At 38.9% G+C, this 21,137-nt stretch overlaps 1 protein-coding gene across 2 annotated transcripts in view; it reads left to right on the top strand.

Annotated features, from left to right (window-relative positions):
* LOC308389756 (voltage-dependent calcium channel subunit alpha-2/delta-1) overlaps positions 1-21,137 on the top strand; it is an 80,936-nt gene that overhangs the window by 662 nt on the left and 59,137 nt on the right. For both annotated transcript variants that reach the window (XM_080871282.1, XM_080871283.1), the window contains exons 2-3: positions 9,220-9,301; positions 9,527-9,643. In XM_080871282.1, the coding sequence (XP_080727408.1) occupies positions 9,220-9,301; positions 9,527-9,643 (199 nt within the window). The remainder of the gene's footprint in view (positions 1-9,219; positions 9,302-9,526; positions 9,644-21,137) is intronic.

The raw sequence follows: 21,137 nt of genomic DNA on the forward strand, positions 1-21,137 counted from the left end.
AGCCAATAATAAATGATAAAAGTTGGCGTTTTTCTGGGGACCCTCATTGGCCAAGAACCAGGTGATTCTACCCTTTGAGGTTTGTTCCTCATATTGTAAACTGGAGTAAAACGCCCCTATTTTCTTTTAGAATATTTTTTTGGATTATCAACATAATATGTAAAAAAAATATGCTTAAGTATCGTTTACAGGATATTTAAACTGTAATTGATAATTTATTATAAATTTATGTAAAATCTTGTAAAAGGTGCTTCTTTTCTCACAAGAGGGGAAGGCCTCTGAGAGACATTAATTTTCCTTCATATCTTAAAAATACAAACTTTCGCTTACTGCAAAATAATATTTTTGTTTGATATTAAACTAGATAGCCCCCAGGATAACCTATTACATCAACTCAAAACTATTTTTTTCTTTTCGTTTAAAAAAAAAAGTTATATATTTGTTTCGTTATATTAAATATATTTGCGCTATTCAAACATGACCAGGCCACCATCTTCTAAGGAAAGATGAAACGTGAATGAGTCAATATATTTGTCAGAAAGGAAATTTCCGGTGGTGGGGGTGTAGAGAGGAGGGGGGATGGGGGATCTTAAACCGGTTTACCCAAGTAATAAAATAGCCAAATATGGAGAAAAAAGTATATCTCAATAATTCCAAGTCTTTTTTTCAAAAGATGTTTAAATTCAGTATTGCATTGCTGCCAGAGCATATAATACTGAACTAATAATAATCATACGCTTATCCACAACCACAAGACAAGATTCTGACTCATAGATGGAAAGGAAACATTTCTTCTTTATCAAAATGTAAACAGTATCAGAAAAGATGAAACAGTTGCTGCAATGTTCACTGGCCTAAACTGCTCTGGTCTGTTTAGATTATAGTAATGCTGCACTGTTTACTTTGGAAGACTGATCAGTGCACCCACAACAAGTGCTCAGAAAATCCAGAAGCCATTTTATTTGAAACAGACTTACTGAAATGTTCTACACTTTTTTTGTGTAGCTTTAAAAAAAAGCATTTTTTTTCAAGATGCTTTCTGCATTTGATTTGCTTGTGGATAATCTCCTCGCTCTTATTTGTAAACTTCATTTACTGCTAACCCATACTCTTTCTGTCTTGTGTTCTTTAGACCTGCTGGCAAATTGGCCAGGTTTCAATTGTAGCGATCCTCAGTTTCATTCAGCTTCTTCTCTGTGACAAGCTTGTTCTTCATCTGCAGAGAAGAGCTCATCCTGTCAATAGAAAAGAAATGAGACTCCAGCTCCACCTTCTTGAACAGCAGCAGTCCTCCTTTGGCTCAGGTGCACTGAGAGCTAGAGGGCCACTCTAACCACAATCAACAGCAGGTGAAGAACTGCTGTTGGAGATGGTGGAGCTGGAGACTGAGTGGAGATGGCATATGATTTATTTATTTGTTTGTTTGTTTCTCTCCCTCCCCACCACAAATAGATTCTCCATCTGTATTAAACTATATTAAATAATTCAGTTTCACCACCTTTGTATCTTAATGTCCCTTCCTCTTTTTTTGTATACTTGAAAAACATTTTGCTTAGAAGTGGAGGATGCTGTGGGGATTCATTTTTGAATGAAGAGCACAAACCAGATAGTCCTTGTTTTTCATACTTCTTTCTTGCCAAATGGACTAACAAACAGTAAGCATGAAAGTGATCAGTAAAAACATGACTGTCCTTGCATGCTTTTCTGCACGGCACAATACCAACAAAGATATTTGTGAGAAATAACTGATGAATGAAAATAGTTCCAGAAAGAAGAGAAACTAAAGATGTTTCTTTTTTTCCTTTAAAAAAAAAAAATTGTTATATTGTGCAAGCTAATGAGATATAATAGAATTATTAAACATAGGCATCATGAGCAAAAGAGATATTAAAATTAACTGTATTTTACACTCTGTTTTATTAAGTGCATCCTCCTGGATTACACTGATCAAATGGATGGAGAGAAAACATTTTCATTATGGATAAGCTGTTCTGGCAAACTGTAAACACCTGCTCTTCTGTCTCTTGACAATCCTAAATAGCTCTGTTGTTAAAGTAGCAACTCTGGAGACAAAACATCTTACATTACCTTAGTTCTCTTCAGCAACTATTTAAAGTTAACAGAAAATAAAACTGGGGCAAAAGCTTACTTTAAAGACATCGCATGGGAGTTTTTGAATCTATTACTGTGAACCCATGTCGGCTGTGGTAGGAATATATCACAGTTCTACTGTTTGTCCCACGGTTGTAGAAAAAAAACAACAACCCCCCCTCCCAAAAAAAACAGATTAAGGGTCATGAGGTGGTCAAGTAATTTTGATGTTCAAACCCTTAACTTCACATTAAAGCAACGTTTATTATCTAGGTCATGTTGAACAGGAACTGAATTGGCCACCTGGGTGTCAGAGGCTTCAGAGTGAGGGCAGGCACTGCAGGTTGTTTTGGTGCAGCTGGTGTTTCCATGCCTCATTCTGCTTTTCTGTCTGGACTGGACCTGCTTCAGTCTTTGCCTCTATAATGATGCGTAATTAGACTGTGGTTTAATACAGCCGCCTACCGAGATACACATCATGGGCCAGCTCATTACTCTCTCTAGTTCCAAAGTGATTGTACCACAACATCTGTCTCTCTCTTTCCTGCCTTGTTTCTCTTCCTCTCTTTCTGTTTTTTGCTCTCATTTGCTCTTCTTGTGTCTGTAAAACAATGTAGGGCAGTGCCTGACCCAGTTGCCATTGGTATATGCATTTGTGTCTGCGTATGTGTGTTTAATTATCCAGCATTGTACCACAGGCTACAGTAATCAAAGCCCAGAAACCAGAGTAGAAAAATGTTGCTACCTCAGCTTAACAACATCGACTTTATTAATGTTTATTACAGGCACCTCTGGATCACCTTTTTGATTTAGCCATTGATAACAGCCCACCTTCACCTTATGATGAGTGCTAGAGTGCTAGCGCTGTGAAAGATGATAAAATGACACAGATCAGAGTACTTTGCCTTTTTAGTCTAGAAATAGAATAGATCAAATTAAACAAGATGGATGGTGAATATGAGAAAGAAATATATATATATATATATATATATATTTATTAGTAAGGTGCAAGGACACCATGTTCAACCACTACAGCTTCACTGTGACTCTGCACTGATTCTACAAGTGTCTGAAAGTCTACTGGATGGATGCAACACCATTATTTCAAAAGACATACCCTCATTTAATGATGGTGATGGAGAATGCTGTTGAAAACATCAATTCAAAACTTCCCATTTGGGAGACTGGATTGAAGCAGCAAAGGTAATAAAATATGATTTACACCAATTTCATAGCATTCAGTGACACCTTGTGCCCCAAGGCTGGTGCATTGTCATCTAAGACAAGATTACTTCAGTCAGGATAGATGTACTTTATCATAGGGAAAGGGTGATCAATCTGAACAACTTTGTATTGATTTGCAGTAAATCCTAATTAAAAAGAATATTTGATTTCAAATATGCATATAAACTGACAGATATGGCTTTGGGGTGTAGCATTGTTCTATACTATTTTCCTCTGCTGCAGGAGTCTAGTGAGGTCTGTACTAGTAAGACCAATTCCCTTGCATGTTGCAGTGCTTGGTTTCTGTGTATACATAAAACAAATGAGCTTTTCATATAGATTTCCAAACAAAGTGAGTAACAAAAAATTTCCACGCACCCATACTGTACTTGAAGAAGAGCACATGCACACATACCCTGGTTATCTCACAACCAGAAATTTACGCTGATAAGATTCCACAGAAGCTAAACTCAGGAAGTCAGGTGAAAGTGCCTCTGCCTTTCTGAATGCCAAATTCCAGGAAGCACACATACACTCTAAATCACAGTTGACTTGTCTGTGCTTCAGGCTTCAAGAGCTAAGGTCCACATAAACACACACAGTGTGTAAACAGTACAGTTTTGTTACACCCAGTGAACAACAGGATATTAAAAAGGGTCACAAACACTTAAAGTCATGCAAACCCTGGCCTATACTGCTAAAATTACAAGGCAGAGAAAATTATCATTCTCTTGGTAAGGTTGTCAAGTTGACAATGATTATTATGAAACAATTAACAACTTATGACAGCAATAGATCAACACAAAATATGGGTAACAGGCCCATCAGCATAACACTTATAATCTGTATTATCCAATAGGCCATAGGTTCAGTGGAAATAAGCAGCCTACATGTGACAGGTAATAATATTTGCAGAGTTCAACTTTCCTCAAATCACTATGGAGTTTAAGAAGCTGTACTTTTTTCAAGTTGGAGATTGAGAAGCAAAGATTAAAATCTCCTGACTTACACTAGTAAAGCTTTCCCTAAACTACTGTATTTCACATTCACTATTCCCTGTGTTATTCCCTATCTTGCAAAGTGTCTCATCTTTCTCCACAAGTGTGCTTGCTTTGAATGTTCCTCATTCACTGTGGATTTTGTATCCCTGATGCATTTTTTCCTTGCTTTTTGATCTTCTGAACCTTTCTGTCTTGCCAACCCCCTCAGCTGTACTAAATGTCACGGTCGATGTTTTTCACGTAGTAAATTGAATGACTTTCAACACACCGCTGCAATGACAGTTTTTGAAAGTATTTTCTGAGTATGAATATCTGATTTTCAATGTTTGTTCCTGCGTGTGTGTGTGTGTGTCTGTGTCTGTGTGTGTGTGCATGTTGCTTCAAGGCAGCCGAATTGTGAAATGGATGTTAATGAGAACCTCTCTATGCTATATAAACTTGTCATCATTCTCATACAGTATACATGGCAAAAAAAGTTTCTACATCATTGATCTGCAGGGTCCATGACCCCTATATGGGAAGTCTGTTTCAGCTCTCTGATTAAAAAGTCCTAAACTCTGATTCTATAAGTCTCTTACCCAGTAAGTAATGCAGAGTTCAGCTGGAGCCGATATATGTGAGGGGACTCACCCCTCTGACTGCCTTGTAATCATCCAAATGTCCTCCACTGTCGTCATCTGATAAGAAAAATGCCCGAGTAGCCTTGCAGGATCGGCCTTATCACCACCACTCATTACTAAACGGCAGCTCCCCTCTCAGGCTACGTCCACACGTACACGGGTATTTTTGAAAACGGAGATTTTCCGTTTTCGTTTTAAAAAATAATCCCGTCCACACGTAAAGGCAGAAATGAAGAAAAACGCTGCTAGGAACATGCCAAAGCAACAGGTGGCGATATAATCCTAACCTGTAGAAATGTTGACCAATCAGAAGTCTAGAAGCCTCGGTGGGAAAAAGTAAACAAAGCTGGGGCATTGAAGCAGAACCGAGTCATATGTGTGGAGGGACAGTAACTGTGTATATGTAAGCATTTAAACAATGCAGAGAGTACAATTAACAGTAACAGTATTGTAGAAATTCATTTCACCGAAACAATAACGTGGCGCACAGTGTGACGTCAAAAAAGGCGCACACCTTTGACGCTGCGTTTTCTCCGTTTTTCTCGTCCACACGTAAATGCAAAAACGGAGTTTTCAAAAATATCCACCTTGGCCGGAGTTTTTAAAAATCTGCGTTTTCAGTAACCAAAAACGCCGTTTACGTGTGGACGAAAGGTGCAAACGCATAGAAAAATCTGCGTTTTCAAAAATACCCGGCTACGTGTGGACGTAGCCTCAGTTGGGCACTTGTTAATAACTGGGTTGATTTTAAAAGCCAAGACAATAGGCCCCAAGGGAGTGTTGTATTCAAATGACTAGAGTAACTTGTAAGAGTTATTTGGACTAGTAAAGAACGATACTCAGATTTTTACCAATACTGTTTCACAAAAGGTTAAAAAGTGAATGTCTACAATTTAGACAAATTGCAGGAAATGTTATTAAAGCAATTTAGCAGGAGCAAAGCAAAATCAAATAGTAATAATCACAAAACAACAATCAAATCACCTGAACTATAATTATCTTATTAACTGACTCTGAGCTAATGCTGATTTTATTCTTATCTTCCGTGAGGAGAGGTTGGAGAAAGGGTGAGCACAACCAGGCCTAAAGATGCACTTATCCCCGTGTTCTGAGTTGATTATAATCACCCAACAGGAAATGAGTATCCCTTGGGAATTTAGTGGAAGTATGTTGTACACACGCGCACACACACACACACACACACACACACACACACACTGAGCAGAGAGGAAAGCCAAAAATATACAACCATTTTGCTGGTCCACAGGTCGGGCTGGGTCAGTCCCTCTAGCGTCTCTGCTGTAATTTTCAACTGTGAACATCTCAGGTCCAATCTTCTGAGCTTCTCATCTCACAGAAGACAAAGGGGAAGAACCCTATATCTCTTCTTCACTTAACTTTTCACGTTCACCCTTTCTCCCCTCTCTTACTGGATGTCACATCTTCTGAGACGACCTCTAACTGGGGACATCCAGTCACATTATTGGAGATTATGTATCGGAATTTCAGGAGCAGGACCACGCCTCCAAGCACACTCCTTCCGGTTGTCATCTATATAGGTTCCCCCAGTTCTGCAAGCTGTTCATTCTCGTTTACGTGCCCCACCCTCCCTCCCTCGTTGTTCTCAATTCTTTAACTTCTTCACTCCTATTTACTACGTGGGGATCTGCCAGGCCCGGGCGCTGCCGCCAGTCCCCTTCGAGGCCTTCCCCACACCGCAGCTCAATTCATGTCCAAGCTTTCACCTTTACCTACTAAAACGCTGTCAAACTTAAAATGAGGACGTGGGCCCAGCATTAACATCTAATCACCTGATGTCCACCCACATCTTATCTATCTCTATTTATCTATCTGACTTACGTGATTTAACGCAAAGTTTAAAGTTTAAATTTTAAAATCACTTCATTACATTTCATGTCATTGTTAACACAGAAACCCCATCACATTTAAACATTCAGTCACATATGGATATAATTCACTTCATGTTTCATTCAGTTTATGTAATTCTACTTCAGTTAGATTTGTTTTTAGCAGATTCTCAAATGAACATTTGTTGTAACATAATCCCTTTTTAATTCAAATACAGAGGAATACTTTCTTTTACTTTCTTTTAAAAACTGTGTTTGTCAATCATTTTTTAATACAACTTCTTTTTATTAAATCATACTTTTTATCAAAAAAAGTCAGACATTCATAGACTGGTGGCTCCTGTGTGTCACTTTCACCCCTACCCTGCACGACACACACATACACACACACCCACACATACCAAGGTCAGACTCTGTAGAGGTTCTCAGTGAGGTCTGTTATTAGAATCAATGCACAGGTTACATTTTCTTATTTAATATCTGGGTTACACTTACACCTACTCATTTTCAATATACCTGATGATATTCTGAACAGTATTAAGGATAATTTACTATCAGCAAATTCATTCATTCATTACAACTTCACATCACCTGACAACATGTGATTATCCTAACAAGCCACTGTCTCATATCATGCATAATGTCTTAGGTTCTACTCTTCCCAGTGATCATCCATGGCCACTTTGTTCAAGTGGTACATAGTGAGTAGGGCTGGGTATCGTCACTGATTTCTAGAATCGATTCAATTCCGATTCACAAGGCCCCGAATCGATTCGATCCACGATTCGATTTAATTCGATTCGATTTAAATCTGGGAAATTTTGACAGTCAGAAATATTATAATTCAGATCAGTACATTTACATATTTTTGTATCAATAAAAAGGAAGCTGACACACGCAAGACTTTATCACAGGTGTGAGCATCACAGCAGAGGCCTTTGTGTCAAAGTAGCTGAGGATAAAACACAGAAAAACATGAAGGTGATTTTCCTGGCCTGGGATTTTATAAAAATATTCTGCAGTACATCAAAAACGAAAGAAAACCATTAATCAACATATGAACATCACCTCTGAAGTTACAGCGGTTTTATTACAGACACAGCGTTTTGCATTTTGAATAATTTTAAAAAGTTTAAATTTGTTCAGTATTGAACAGCAGAAATGAGGTTTTCTTTTCGGAAGAATGTAAAAGGGAAAAAACAGCGGCCGACAGCCTGTAAACAACAGTAGACTTGTGCGTAACAAGCAAGCGAATAATGAAGAAAGGGAAACTGTTCTTGAAGTACAGAGAGAGAGCTGTGCATCGCAGTGGAAGCAAAACAGTAAAAGTCTGAGTGAATTCATGACGATGTTTATGTGAAGCGTTTGAATCTTCTTTTGCTGCTGGTTCGGTCAATATTGTTTGGAGAGAGATCAAACTAACAGCTTTAGAATCGGCGCATAAAGGGCGTGCACACAAAGCGCGGACCCGCCGACAGATCAGAGTCAGCGAGCTGTCGGCTTTCAGCCCCGACTGTGAGAAAAGCGACATCTAACTGATTCTGATCCGCGGGTCCCGCTGTGTGTTTAAGTCTTTGTGCAGAATCCGTGTTCCTGCTCTCATTTACTGTCTTAACTGTTTGGTGGTTCTTGAAATTTTGTGAGATTTCACCTGAGATTCTGGCATTTTGGGCAAAATAAATTTATATTAAAAAATCGATTCAGGATTTTAATGAATCGATTTTACGTTATCCAAGCCAGAATCGATTTTAATCGATGAATCGATTATAAGAACCCACCCCTAATAGTGAGTAATGGAGGAGGATGAGACTAAGGTATAAACCAGTGTGTGGCACAGTGACTGATGTACCACGACGACACAGAAAATAAATAAATAAAAATAAAAGGCAAGCATCAGGTGAGCAATTTTCACTCAACCGAATGGGTACCATCATTGAGTCTGTTGTTTGGTTGCTATTATTCGTACATCAATGGCACCAGCAGGCTGGAAATGATTAAAGCTCTTTGAGGTATAGAAAAGCATGTTGGTCTTAGCTACCGCCCACCTCCTGCCTGTCCACTCACATCACTGTCACTAGTCACAACAATAGCTGGCACTTATCTGATTGGTTGACTTCATGTTTGAACTCTCTGAAAGCAATTGTATTAGTTGACATGCAGTGACACAAGCTTTATTAGATGACATTGTGTTTGTTTCTGGTGATCTGGGTTTGATTGGTTGACATTTTGCCCGACCCACAAGAGGGATTCTCTTTGACCTTGTTTGTTTTTGCATCAAGTGACTTGGTTGGTCTTTTCAGATGATTGATATACGGTAGATTGAAAGACAGTTTAACTGAAATGCATGCAACGTCTCTTCTAAACTGGTTATATCTGAGCTACAGGATTGGTTGTGTGCATTTCTTTGCCCCATAGGATTAAAGAATGGGTTGATCAGATGCAGAAAGAGCTTGTTACCCTGGCAGACACAGCCGCAGCTGGGAAGAGCCTCACTCAGGTATAAACACCGGAATATACACAGACATGCATAAAATCTGAGCATAATCCTATTCCTTTCTTAAAATTTAAGTCAACCCCTTGTATATTTTCCCCTAAATGTTTAAACTCTTAATTTCCTGTGAAAATTATATTTAGTTTTAACAATAATTTAAACAAATGAATGTGTGTACAAAAAGTCTTTTTTGTATTAAAACAGCAATTACATTTGTCTTTCTCCATGTAGATTTTTCTGAGTAACCAGCACCTCTACACTGTGGAGCAAAACGATGCGGAGGAGCTAGTGGCCAGAGCAGCCAGGAACATAGAGCAGCTGTTACACAAGAGGTCTGCTGCCTTGGAGGTAAAATTCACTCCTCTCAAAGGAACCAACTGTCAGTTTGCAATTTGTTTGTAGCTTTTGATGCTGCACAGGACAAACTCTTCAAGTGCCATGACAGCGACCAGTTTTCCATCTGTTCTTCTCTAAGACTCCACCATGGATATTAAATAATCAGAGTGTGATTGTAAAAACCTAAAGATAAACTGGAGCACATTAGGTTTTGGTGACACAGGGATGTTTGTGGTATTTAGTCATTGTAAAAGTAATACAATACAAATAACAGCAGATGAACCGATTTGTCATTCAAGTGAAAATCACATCAGGAATTCACTTTGGGTACATTTAATTCATTGCAGACCAGGGATGAAAACTGCCAACACGGATAAAAGCAATTTGAAAAAGATGATAAAAATTTAAGTTGTTTTTATGTTTTTTTTTTTTTTGTTTTGTTTTTTTTTTTTTGTTTGTTTTTTTTGGCCTGTCCCGTTTGGCTCTTTTGCCATCAGAATTGTTGTCTAAAGGCAAAGAAAGATGCCCAACGGATTTACTTTACCAAACTGACCATCCCAGCCTTGCCGTAATGGTCCATTTGATTCACCTTTTATTGTTTATTTTATTTTCACTTACTGAATACGGGACAGACTTGACTGGGGGAAAGAAGGGGAGAAAGAAAGAGGGAAAGAGAAACAGCTGAGAAGAGGGACGGGGGAGAAGGGCAAAAGACAAAAAGTTGTTTTTATGTTTGATTTGTCTTGAACAAGCACGACACCCTGTGCTATGTGTAGATTTTGTGACAGTCCCAAAACTAAAAGCAATGAGATACAAAAGCCTTCTGTTTTCTGAGCTGCATCTGTCACAGACAAACTTGCAAAGTCATGATCATGTGTTATTAAAGGCAACAAAAAAGTTAAAGAAAATTCAGTCTCTATATAGCATACAAATTTAATAAAGGTAGCTGAATTATGTTTATTGATGCATATACTGTATGCATCTGACTGGAGATTTAAATCTTCACATACATTGATCTACATCCACATACAGTAAAACGAAGTTTAGTTGAATATCCAACAATCACACCTACCAGCACAGCAGTTGTAAATGGGGAGAAACTATATTTTTATGCCAAACTGAATGATTGCTTTTCCTTAAGTAGGACACAACATATAACTGTAACAGCATTATTGTGTAAAGCATGAATAGTTAAGTTGAGTAATTCACAAGTTATTGCCCAAAACGTAACACATAATTCTGCATTAACACCACCATCTGCGCATTATCTATTTGTTTGCATATTTTTCTGGCTTAGTTTTCCAAATGTGGTTGTTTTTTATTTGGTTGAAGTCCAAAGCCTTTAAATAGAGTATCATTCAAAACATTTTTAGAGTGGTTTAGTAACAGGATCTTCTAGTTGTTTTAAAGTACACAACTACCCAACAGTTGTTCAGAACAACCTTTAGGAGGTCTGTATTAGGGGTGCAACGATACACAAAATTCACGGTTCGGTTCGGTTCGATACTTTGGTGTCACGGTTCGATATTTTTTCGATACAAAAAAATGTTCATGCATTTTTAATTTGTCATTTATTAAAATTATAAATATATATTTTAACTCAAAAGTACAGTTTTTAAATTTAACCCTAACCCTTGTGCGTGTTTTTTATTTTGACAGCGAATGCGCACCTGCGGACCACTTATGTGCAGCCCTGGTTATTTAGCTCATCATATCGCAGCCACAGAAATTATTTTGTCCATGAAACCATAAAGCTGCACTTTCTTTTTGCCTTATTGTCTGATTTGTCATAACTTCTCCGTTTTGTGGTAAGCTTTTCTTTGGCTGTCACTTCTTCACCCTGACCTGTCTTATTTGGCTCAGCAGAACTGAAATGCTTTTACACATGCACTCACATAAGCTCAGCGATTCTCTGCGCGATCAACCTCTCACATGTTTAAGCTTGCTGCGGGAGATTTCACTTGTCATGTTTGCATAGTAAGCTAACGATTAATAAGACAATGTCAGAGGAATTGGTGCACAAATTATCATCACTCACAGATCAGTGCTGTCGCTCTCTATACACAGTTCGCACGATTGCAAAGTGAAAGCAAAAAAACAAGCGCAAATTCAAACGCGACTTCAATATGTCACATATTGACAGTGGCTCACCGATGCCAATGACATAATTACCCAGCTACATTTCTGAAAGAATGCAAAAGCATTGACATATATTTTTCCTACAATAGCCCGACGGGCAGGGAAGAGATCGCTGATGAAAAAATCGCTAGATCCGGGACGTCGGGCTAGCGATATTGCAAGCCCTGTATCTGATTGAGGAATCACTCATCTTTGGAAAAGAGAGTTTATTACAGAGAAATGTCTCTTTCCAAAATAAAAGCTATACTATCCGCTTCTTCTGGGCTATATTCTCAGCAGCATAAGGAGAATCACGTGCTAACAGCTGTCTAAATGACTCGGCTAAAGTTAGTAGCATGCTTGCTTTTTTTTGTCTGCTTCCACTTGTCTTTGCACTAGGATGATGTCGGCGTAAATGTGCAGTCATATTCGTTGTGTTCCCACTAGTGCTTTCAGGTTAATCTCGTTGAAATGACCTTAACGCCACAACACGGCAAATCTCCGTTAACGAGCTACCGCCGATCGCTCCGTGCATGGGGCTAGACGGCCAACACGTTAACGAGCTAACTGCGCTAACACACTAGTTCACACCAATGTAATTGAGCATTGCATGGCACATCCAACATACTGTTTTACTTTAGTCCATGACTCGCTTACCTTCAGGGTCATGCGTCACATGAAAACCAAAATAATTCCAAACGCCAGATCTGAATGAGGTTCAATTTGCCTGTTGCAAGGAGAGCTTAACTTCTGTCTCGCTAGCTTGCCCTGCGCTCTTCCTTCTGACTATGCTGTCTGTGTTGAGCGCTCAGTGGATCTGCGCTCGACAGTGCAGCCTAGGCGGAGTAGTCGAACACAGATTCACTGAGCGCTCAACACAGACAGCATCGTCAGAAGGAAAATTGATAAAATAAATTACAAATGTTGTATTGTTCGATACATATGCGTACCGAACCGAAAGCACTGTATCGAACGGTTCAATATCGATACGAATATCGTTGCACCCCTAGTCTGTATGTTATCACTGTCTAAACCTGAGGAGTGCGTATTACTTTTGATGGACATTTTATAGCCAACTAATGTTTCTGTTATAAAGGTATGTGTGTGTGACGATTTATAAATCTAATTTGGCTCCATAGTAGAGGATAGATGCTGTATGCTAAAGGAACAGTGGGTGAAGCATATACTTAAAAGAGTAGAAAGCACGGACTGAGATCTTTCTTCTTTTGGACTGAATGTGATAATGAGAGCCTCGACCCTCGGGATGTTCTCCCCCCCAATTTCTTTCTTTCTTTTTTAGGGCAGAGATTCTCATCTCCACTAGGAGTCTGAATAGCAAATTGCCTTTTTAAGGCCTTGCAGTTGTTGTCTAATTAGTAATGGAAAGGGAGTGTTTATGAATGTCCATAAACATGTGTCCTGCCAAGTGTCTGTCTTTTGTTTGTTAAGTAAAGCCACTCATGTTCTTATCAATTTTCCGAGTGCTGGTGCCACAATTTGCATCAGCAGCAAAGTGAATATTGGCTCTACTGCATGGAAAAGCAGTAGAAGAGAGAAATGGCTGCAATACTGGGCAATGTTACGGTGCATTTTCTATGTGAAAAGTTCATAAGGGTAGGTGGTGGGTGGGACGTCAACTTTATGTTGACAGTTGATCCAACCTCCACACATCGATCACGTCTCACTCTTTATTATGCCTCATCTTCTTTTATGAGTAACCTCAAGGCACACTGATATTGGATTCTCTGTCATGAGATGTATAGATGAGAAGATAAATGATAAATGCATGCTGGGAAAGAGGCAGGTCCACATGAAAATAATGGCTATGTGGATTGATGGACAGATAGACAGTGAGCAAAGGATCATAGTGAGAGCAGCTGAGGAAATAAAGAAGGCTTTTAGCGAATAGTGCGATTGGTTTCCCTTTTGGGTATAGTCTTTCTAATACTTGCAGACCGCATACAGTAGGAGTGAGAATAAACACCAGCAAACTCAAACCAGAAGATAGTATACAGGAAGCAAACTGTCCCACTAGATTTCAGTTGTGCTTTGAGATTTTTGCTGACCAATCTTCTAAGTCAAAGGAGGGCTTTTTGCTCTAAACTTTATTAGGCAAAATGCAGGAAGCGAATCTTCATTGCAACTGGGACTTCCTTTTTTGCTCAGTGCTTTTGATATGAGGTTGGAAGTGACTCGCAATGTCAATATAATTGGAGATTGCCCAAGGCACTCAAGCCATTTTCACTTACTTGACAAGTGCTTTCAAACTTGCATCCTCCCGTTGGCTTTCGTCTTTCTCTTTCTTGTGTCTTGTCTGTCTCTCTTTATCTGATATCTAACTCCGTGTGATGGATGACCTTCCAAAGGCTGCAGCTTACCTAGCCACAGGTGTGTGAAATAAGTGTCCATTTATGTGTGCCTATTCATGCTTTCATAAATAAGTGTGAGGCAGAATGTAGCATGCATTATTAATATGTACTTGGCTGCACACTGCTAGGAGAGATCACTTTATCAAAGGTTTTACAATGGATACTGTGGCTCGAAGCCCAGTGGGGAACACTCACACATTTAAACATGGAAACATTCACCGTTTGGACTGTCCACCTGCCCACTCACTGATCCACCCACTATACATCATTTGCTACATAAAAAACTCAATAGGGGATATTGGCAGACAGTTGTTTGATAGAGCTTAGGCACTGAAATGTAGCCACCTACACACGCATGAGCCAAAGGGCCAAAGTACCAAAAACTCCTCTATAAATTTATAATAAATTCTAATGAATGCATATTTGTATCTTTAAATTCAGACCACTTACTGTTGATTTCCATCTTATTTTTATTCTTGTTACTTTTATTATTATTATTATAATACAGAGAGCATAGTCCATATGCTTAAACAGATTTCCATTATAATGGATTTATCTCAACCAAGAAAATTCTTGCCTCTTACGCTGAATAAATGGCTATCACACCTTCATAAAAAACAGTATGAAGCTGTGAAAGGGTCATTAGAGTAAATAATTCTGCTTAGGGTGATATCATAATGAAAATCTTGATATCAAATACGCTTGACCACTCGGCAAAACTGTGTGAGACTCTCCTGGCTTGAGTCAACACATCTTGGAGAGATGAGTTGATTCACAACACATCTCTCCTTCCTACATATTCAGCTTGTTATCTGTTTCCCTGAATGCCTAAGTACACTGTAATTAAAGGCTCAATTATTGATACAGCTAAACTTGTGCTACAAAAGATAAACTAAATAAACACTGAAGAAAGACACTGATGCATGCTCACACATCAAACTCCCTCTTTAGTATACCTACTGCCCACACAAGTGCCCTGTGATTGTGTGGGGTCCCACAGTTTTTTTTGGACGTCCATTTGAGGTTTGCTTCATTGATAACATCACTTGAACTGAATGTAACATAAAGCAGATGTTGAGTTTTGGTGTTGCAGGCTGAGTTATCACTCTAAATAATATACTAGCATATTTTTAGACACTTGCTCTTTGAATGGGTTGTTCCCTACATCCAGAAACCACATATCAGCCGCAGTTATTTGTTTTTACTTGAACAGTCTGCATGGGGTAAATGTGTATGTCTACAGTACTGTATGTGTGTGTCTGCACAATTCCTCTTTTCTCCTGAGGTGAAGGGCTCTATCCAGTGACTAATGAGCCACTCCACAGCATTACTTAGAGTAATCCCTCAGCCTGCAGCACACAAAAAAGGAAAGAAAGTCTACAGGACACAGGTGGTGGTGTGTGAGACTCTGCGCTGTAAAATGGGGTGTGTTGGTACATGGATATTTGCAGATTAATGTGTCTTTGCTAAATAATCTTAATTTTACAATGTTGGCAACATGATCATGGAACTCTCTTACAGAATAGCATTTAGCAGTAAGTTGATAAAATACTTAATTTTTTAAATATTTATTTTATTATTTCGATTTAATGCAGTCTACAGACGGATACAAGAAAATCAAAAAGCCACAGTTTGTGGCACATACACTACTTGCTGGCCTTTTAAGGCTAAATGAAATAGAAATAACAAGAAGGAACAGAAGGAGCACTGTCAAGCCCTACAATGTGAGCTCTAGTAGGCTACTCATGTGCATGTTTCTGACCAAACTGTCAAAATCAGACTCATTGAAGGTGGTATGAGGAGCCAGCATCCTTTAATGGGACCTGTGCTCATGCAGCTCGATTGGCATGCTAGATAATATTAAAGCTTGTAGGTCCACCACTGGTCGCAGTTGCTTTTGCAGATGATAGTGCAGGCATTGCAACGTTTGCCACCACATCTCCAGACTCTTTCATGCCTGTGACATGTGCTCAGTGTGAACCTCCGCTCATGAAGAGAAAGATAAGAAACAAACCAGAGGAAGAATCAGTCATGTCTGTGACCACCACCTGCAAAACCATTCCACTTTTGGGGCTGTCTTGTTGTTGTCTTTGCAGTGCAACTGTTGTCACTCTGCATCAGATTAATTCACAATGGTTTTATGCTCCAGTGTCCGGTCGCCTCGCCTCTGTCAGTGCGCCCCAGGTCAGCTGTGGCTACAGTGTAGCTTGCCATCACCAGTGTGTGAATGTGTGTGTGAATGGGTGAATGACTGAATGTAGTGTAAAGCACTTTGGGGTCCTTAGGGACTAAGTAAAGCGCTATACAAGCCATTTACCATTTTTCAGTGATTACTTCACTTAAAAGAGGGAAACAAATGCAAAGTATGGTTCAAGACAAACAACACAATATCATAACATTGGAGTGCTATTTTTATATATTTATACATATTTATATATTTTACGTATTAAGCATATACGGAGGAAAGAAATGTCCCAGCTGTCTTTCAGACATTTCCCTATAATGTAAGCATGATATGGTAATGAAAACATTTAGATTACAATCATATCAATAATGAAAAAAAATCATAGTCATATCTATAAAAGTGTCATTCTCAAGATTTCCAGGGTAATGCTGCAAAGTTCAGTTATCCAGTTCCCTCTGTTTAGAGATGTGTGTTAAGTGTTTAATGTGGTATTTGTAGATCTCTTTAATGGAGTCTTTGTACCCCAGGTGTTGGACCATATTTTTATTAATCTGCTGCCTGCTGTCACAATGTTAGAATAATGAGCAGAAGACGCATTTATGTGTTTGTGTGTGTGTGTGTGTGTGTGTGTGTGTGTCTGTGTACCAGTGTACAGCAATGAGTAGTAGCTATGACACGATCAGAGATATTCTAGTCTCCAGAACAGATGTTACTCTACATCCCATCACAACTGTGCGCTGATCATACTGTATTAAGCAGGTAAACGGTGTTTTTGTGTGTGTGTGTGTGTGTGTATGTGTGTGTCTTTTTCTGTGAGCATACATTTATATTTATTGTTTGTGTGATAATGAAAAGAGAAGGGGGGGAGGACTGCAAATAGGAAATTCTAACTAGACTTCTAGTAGGCCAGGGACAATAGCCTAATACGCTAATCAAGATGAAATCCAAACTGTGTTAGTGGATTACAAAATGTATTAAAGCCTTTTGTGGTCTAAAGATACTGTTCCTTCAAAATTAACACTGATCAATGCCAATTAAATGTGGCATGTAGCATTTTTCAGAATCAGCATTTCCATACTTTGTAATTATTGCAATAATTGAGATGAAACAAGGTAATTAGGATCAGCTCTTACACTAGCATGAGTGTCTCTCTGCCGTTCTGCTCTCAGCTGCGATTACTACCAAACAGTATATCTATGCTTCCTTCGCACATGTTAATTCTTTTACAGATTGTTATATATTGTCTGTAATCTAATTATAATTAACCAATAGACAGTGAAATAATAATATTTCGTAATAATAAAATGAATCAGTCTAACCAAGGATAGTAAATCCTTATCATTGTTTTTCCTCGGGAAACAAGCAGAGATAAACTGAGCAGTCAGAAAATTGCAAAGAGTAGAAAAAAAAATGAAAATAAATGTTTTTTTTAATACTAAGATTTGTTTAATGTAGATTTGAAACATGAAAAAATTAAATACTGCAGTTATCACCACATATGATAGTGGTGTATAAAGGACAATGATGTATATTTTCCTACATATTATGGTGTTCTGTATGCTTATGCCATAGTTTTGGACATAAGGTTTTCTCTGATTTGAATAGAAAACGTTCATAAAACCAGAAGATATAAAAGCTCAAGTTTTAATTAAATGAACATTAATAATCTAATCTTAATAATCTTTTTATAACAGTATGGTAAGCATTGTACTCATGATTGACAAAATTGATAAGTAAATAATAGGTATATATATATATATGTATAGATCTTAACGGTAAGTAGGGATGGGTATCGTTTAGGTTTTATCCGATACCAGTACCAAACCGGTACTTCTGAAACGGTGCCGGTGCTTAAACGGTGCTCAAACCGGTGCTAAAAGAATGGAGAACACAAAATTGGTCCAAAAACCTCTCATGTTCAGCTGTTTTTCTTATAAAAAGATAACAATGTTAGCCTTTTCTGCAGCTATAGGGGATTTATGGTATCAGTCTTGGCTGGAAGCAGTGCTTAAACAATGGAAAAAACACAAACTTTGTCCAAAAATGTTTAACTGTTTTCCACTTTTTCTTTGGTCATTTTAGCCTTTTTTGCCAGGGTGAAGGGAGCATCTGCCATCAAACAAGAAGACAGCCGCATGTAACTACGATGGTGTTTGCTAGTTCACCTTACATGCATTAATGTAATAACGCGGTTAGCGTACTCAACGTAAATTACACACGAACAACATTAAGCTACTCATGCAGAGAAGCTGCTGCTGCTGCCATCATCATCCCTCATCATTTCTGCTACACTGGCAGGGCAAGGGGCCAGGACTCTCCTCTTCGGGTTTTTGGGGGATGTTGCTAACTCCGGGTCCAATAACAGGCAACCCACCTGCAGTAGATGTGCATGGTGTGAGGTCTCGCAACAAGCTATCAAATACGGCGCATTTCTCGGCTTTTAACAAAATGCTATATGTCGCCAGGTGTTTTATCAGATTCGAGGTGTTACCTCCTTTGCACAGTATCACCTTAAAGCACTTGTTGCAGGCTGCTGAGTTTGCATCTTTTGCTGTGAAGTACAGCCAGAGTTTTGACCACTTCGCCTTGGGCATTTTTAATCTGTAGCTCTGCTCTAAAACAACCTACATACCTGGGCCCGCCTACTATCCTTGGAAACGTAAAATGATTGGCTAGAATCTAAAGTGTATGACATATCAGGAAGAAAAAGCACCGAAATAAAGCACCGAAATGTGCGCTGCTTTTTGGTCTGGTTACTACCGTTTATGTCAGAACCGGTGCCATAATGGCACTGGATACCAGTACCCATCCCTAATAGTAAGCATACAGTAAGCACACCTAAATCTACAGTCTCTCCGTGTCAGAAATTCTATATTATAAGATAAAGCACATGCAATAACAGAGAGAAAACCCCAACAATTAGACACCCAATAGGAGTTTTTGATTGGTGACAGTGGGAAAGAAAAACTCCCTTTTAGACTTCAGGTAGAAGCCATCTGCCATGATTGGTTAGGGGTGAGGGGAGAGAGACAGGACAAAGTACACACTGTGGAAGAGAGCCATTCTTGTTGTGAAGTGGTAAGCATGCAAGGTTTCTTTAGATCAGAGTGTTTGTAAATCATAATAACAATTTGAGGTTGTACGAGAGGCTTTCAGGGGGACCGTCCAAACAGTTGTGACTGCATATCTTTGAACACAGCTGATATACTACAAGAACATGGCATTCTCCAAGTGTACTGGAAAGAAGTATATTAATACCAATTATCCATCCATGGTGTCCACATAGGGGATATAGCTACACTTAGCAATAGATCTCTGAGATACATGCATGACAACAAAAAAGCCAAAATACTAAATGGAATGGGGAGCAGGTGTACATTTACTGTTCCTATCAGCAAGGCTCTCCCATGGGTTCTCGCAGCTGCAGATACCTCAGGTCTGTCACTCTGTCTCATGCTTTCTTCCTCCTTTTACTATCTCACCTTCTTCTCTGTGGATACTTCCATCCCTCCCACCTTTTCTGTCAACTCTCTGTTCCAGTACACCCAGTGCTGTCTCCTCTTTGTTCAAATCCTGGCCTTTTGTCACAGTTCTCTGTCAAACTGATATTTAAAATCAACCTTTTAGCTATCTCCTCTGACATCTCTCACTGCTTTATCACTCACTCTATTCTTCTGCCATCTGTCTCTTCTTTCTCCATGCAGCTTTCATTTTAAACTACTACTGTCCTGTCTGTCTGTCCTTTGCCCTGCTCTCCATGTCTTGCCATGATATGAATTCATTTATTTTCTTACTCTTTTTGTTCTCCTTTATGTATATTCCTGCATATATGTAAAGTATTTATTTATTAGACACGGATGAAGGTGTTTTTGTTTGTCCTTTTCCAAACACGGAAACCATCCCGTTGCTCAGTAAATCATCCATAAGCCACCCAGCTATATGTTTTCCTCATTCCAGTGTTCATTCTGATGAGCTTTGTTTTAATGAGTTTACTTTGAAGGCAGTGATCATGCTGAGTCAGAGTATTGTTTTTTTTCCTCTCTCTAGACTGTCCTTTCTGCTAATACATCTGCTCGTTAATTATGTCCTTCCCTCTTCCCTTTTCAGAGTCATCTCTTTCTTTTCTATTATTTCTTTTTTCACACCTCCCCCATTTTTACTTTTTTTGCCATTTGAGACGGAGCTCATTATGGCAAGTAAAAAACACGATGTCTGGACACATCAGAACTGAGAAAGAGTAAGATAAGAGCGAATGTGGGTGTTAATGATCATTTAGACTGTTACTACTCTTGTAAGTATTGCTTTGTTGTCTGTGGGAGTTGGGCAGTGTGCACTGAACAGCCTATTGATTTCAGTGTCTGGAGCCTTTAGACACACATAAACACACACACACATATACACAGGGTGTCTGGGATGCTCTGTGAGGTTTAGCAGAGCCTGTCTCATCTTCTCTGTCTATCCTTTAAGCTGTGCTCTGCTTTCTCACTAAATGCATGGTGGGCTGCTGGGCGGCCCTGGCAGAATGACAACTAAGAGTGGTGAGAGCAGGGCAGAAATATCTCTCTGTGGGACTAGTAGGACTACCTAGCACTCAGGTCAGCTCTCAACGGCAGTAGAACAATGATCCTATACATCAGTGAGTATGAGTAGTTAAAAGCTGTATCTGCCCTATTTGGCTCTTAGAATATTAATCTGCACAGCAGTTGTTAGAGTCATCATGAGGTCATTTTTATGTTCATCTGAGAAAAAAGATAGAGCTCACTACTAACTAGCTTCAGTTGCGCTGCCTGTAGGTTTTATTGAACATTTTTGTCATAGACTGCATTATTCTTGA

This window comes from Rhamphochromis sp. 'chilingali' (genome assembly GCF_963969265.1).
Source record: "Rhamphochromis sp. 'chilingali' genome assembly, chromosome: 2".
Lineage (NCBI taxonomy): Eukaryota > Metazoa > Chordata > Actinopteri > Cichliformes > Cichlidae > Rhamphochromis > Rhamphochromis sp. 'chilingali'.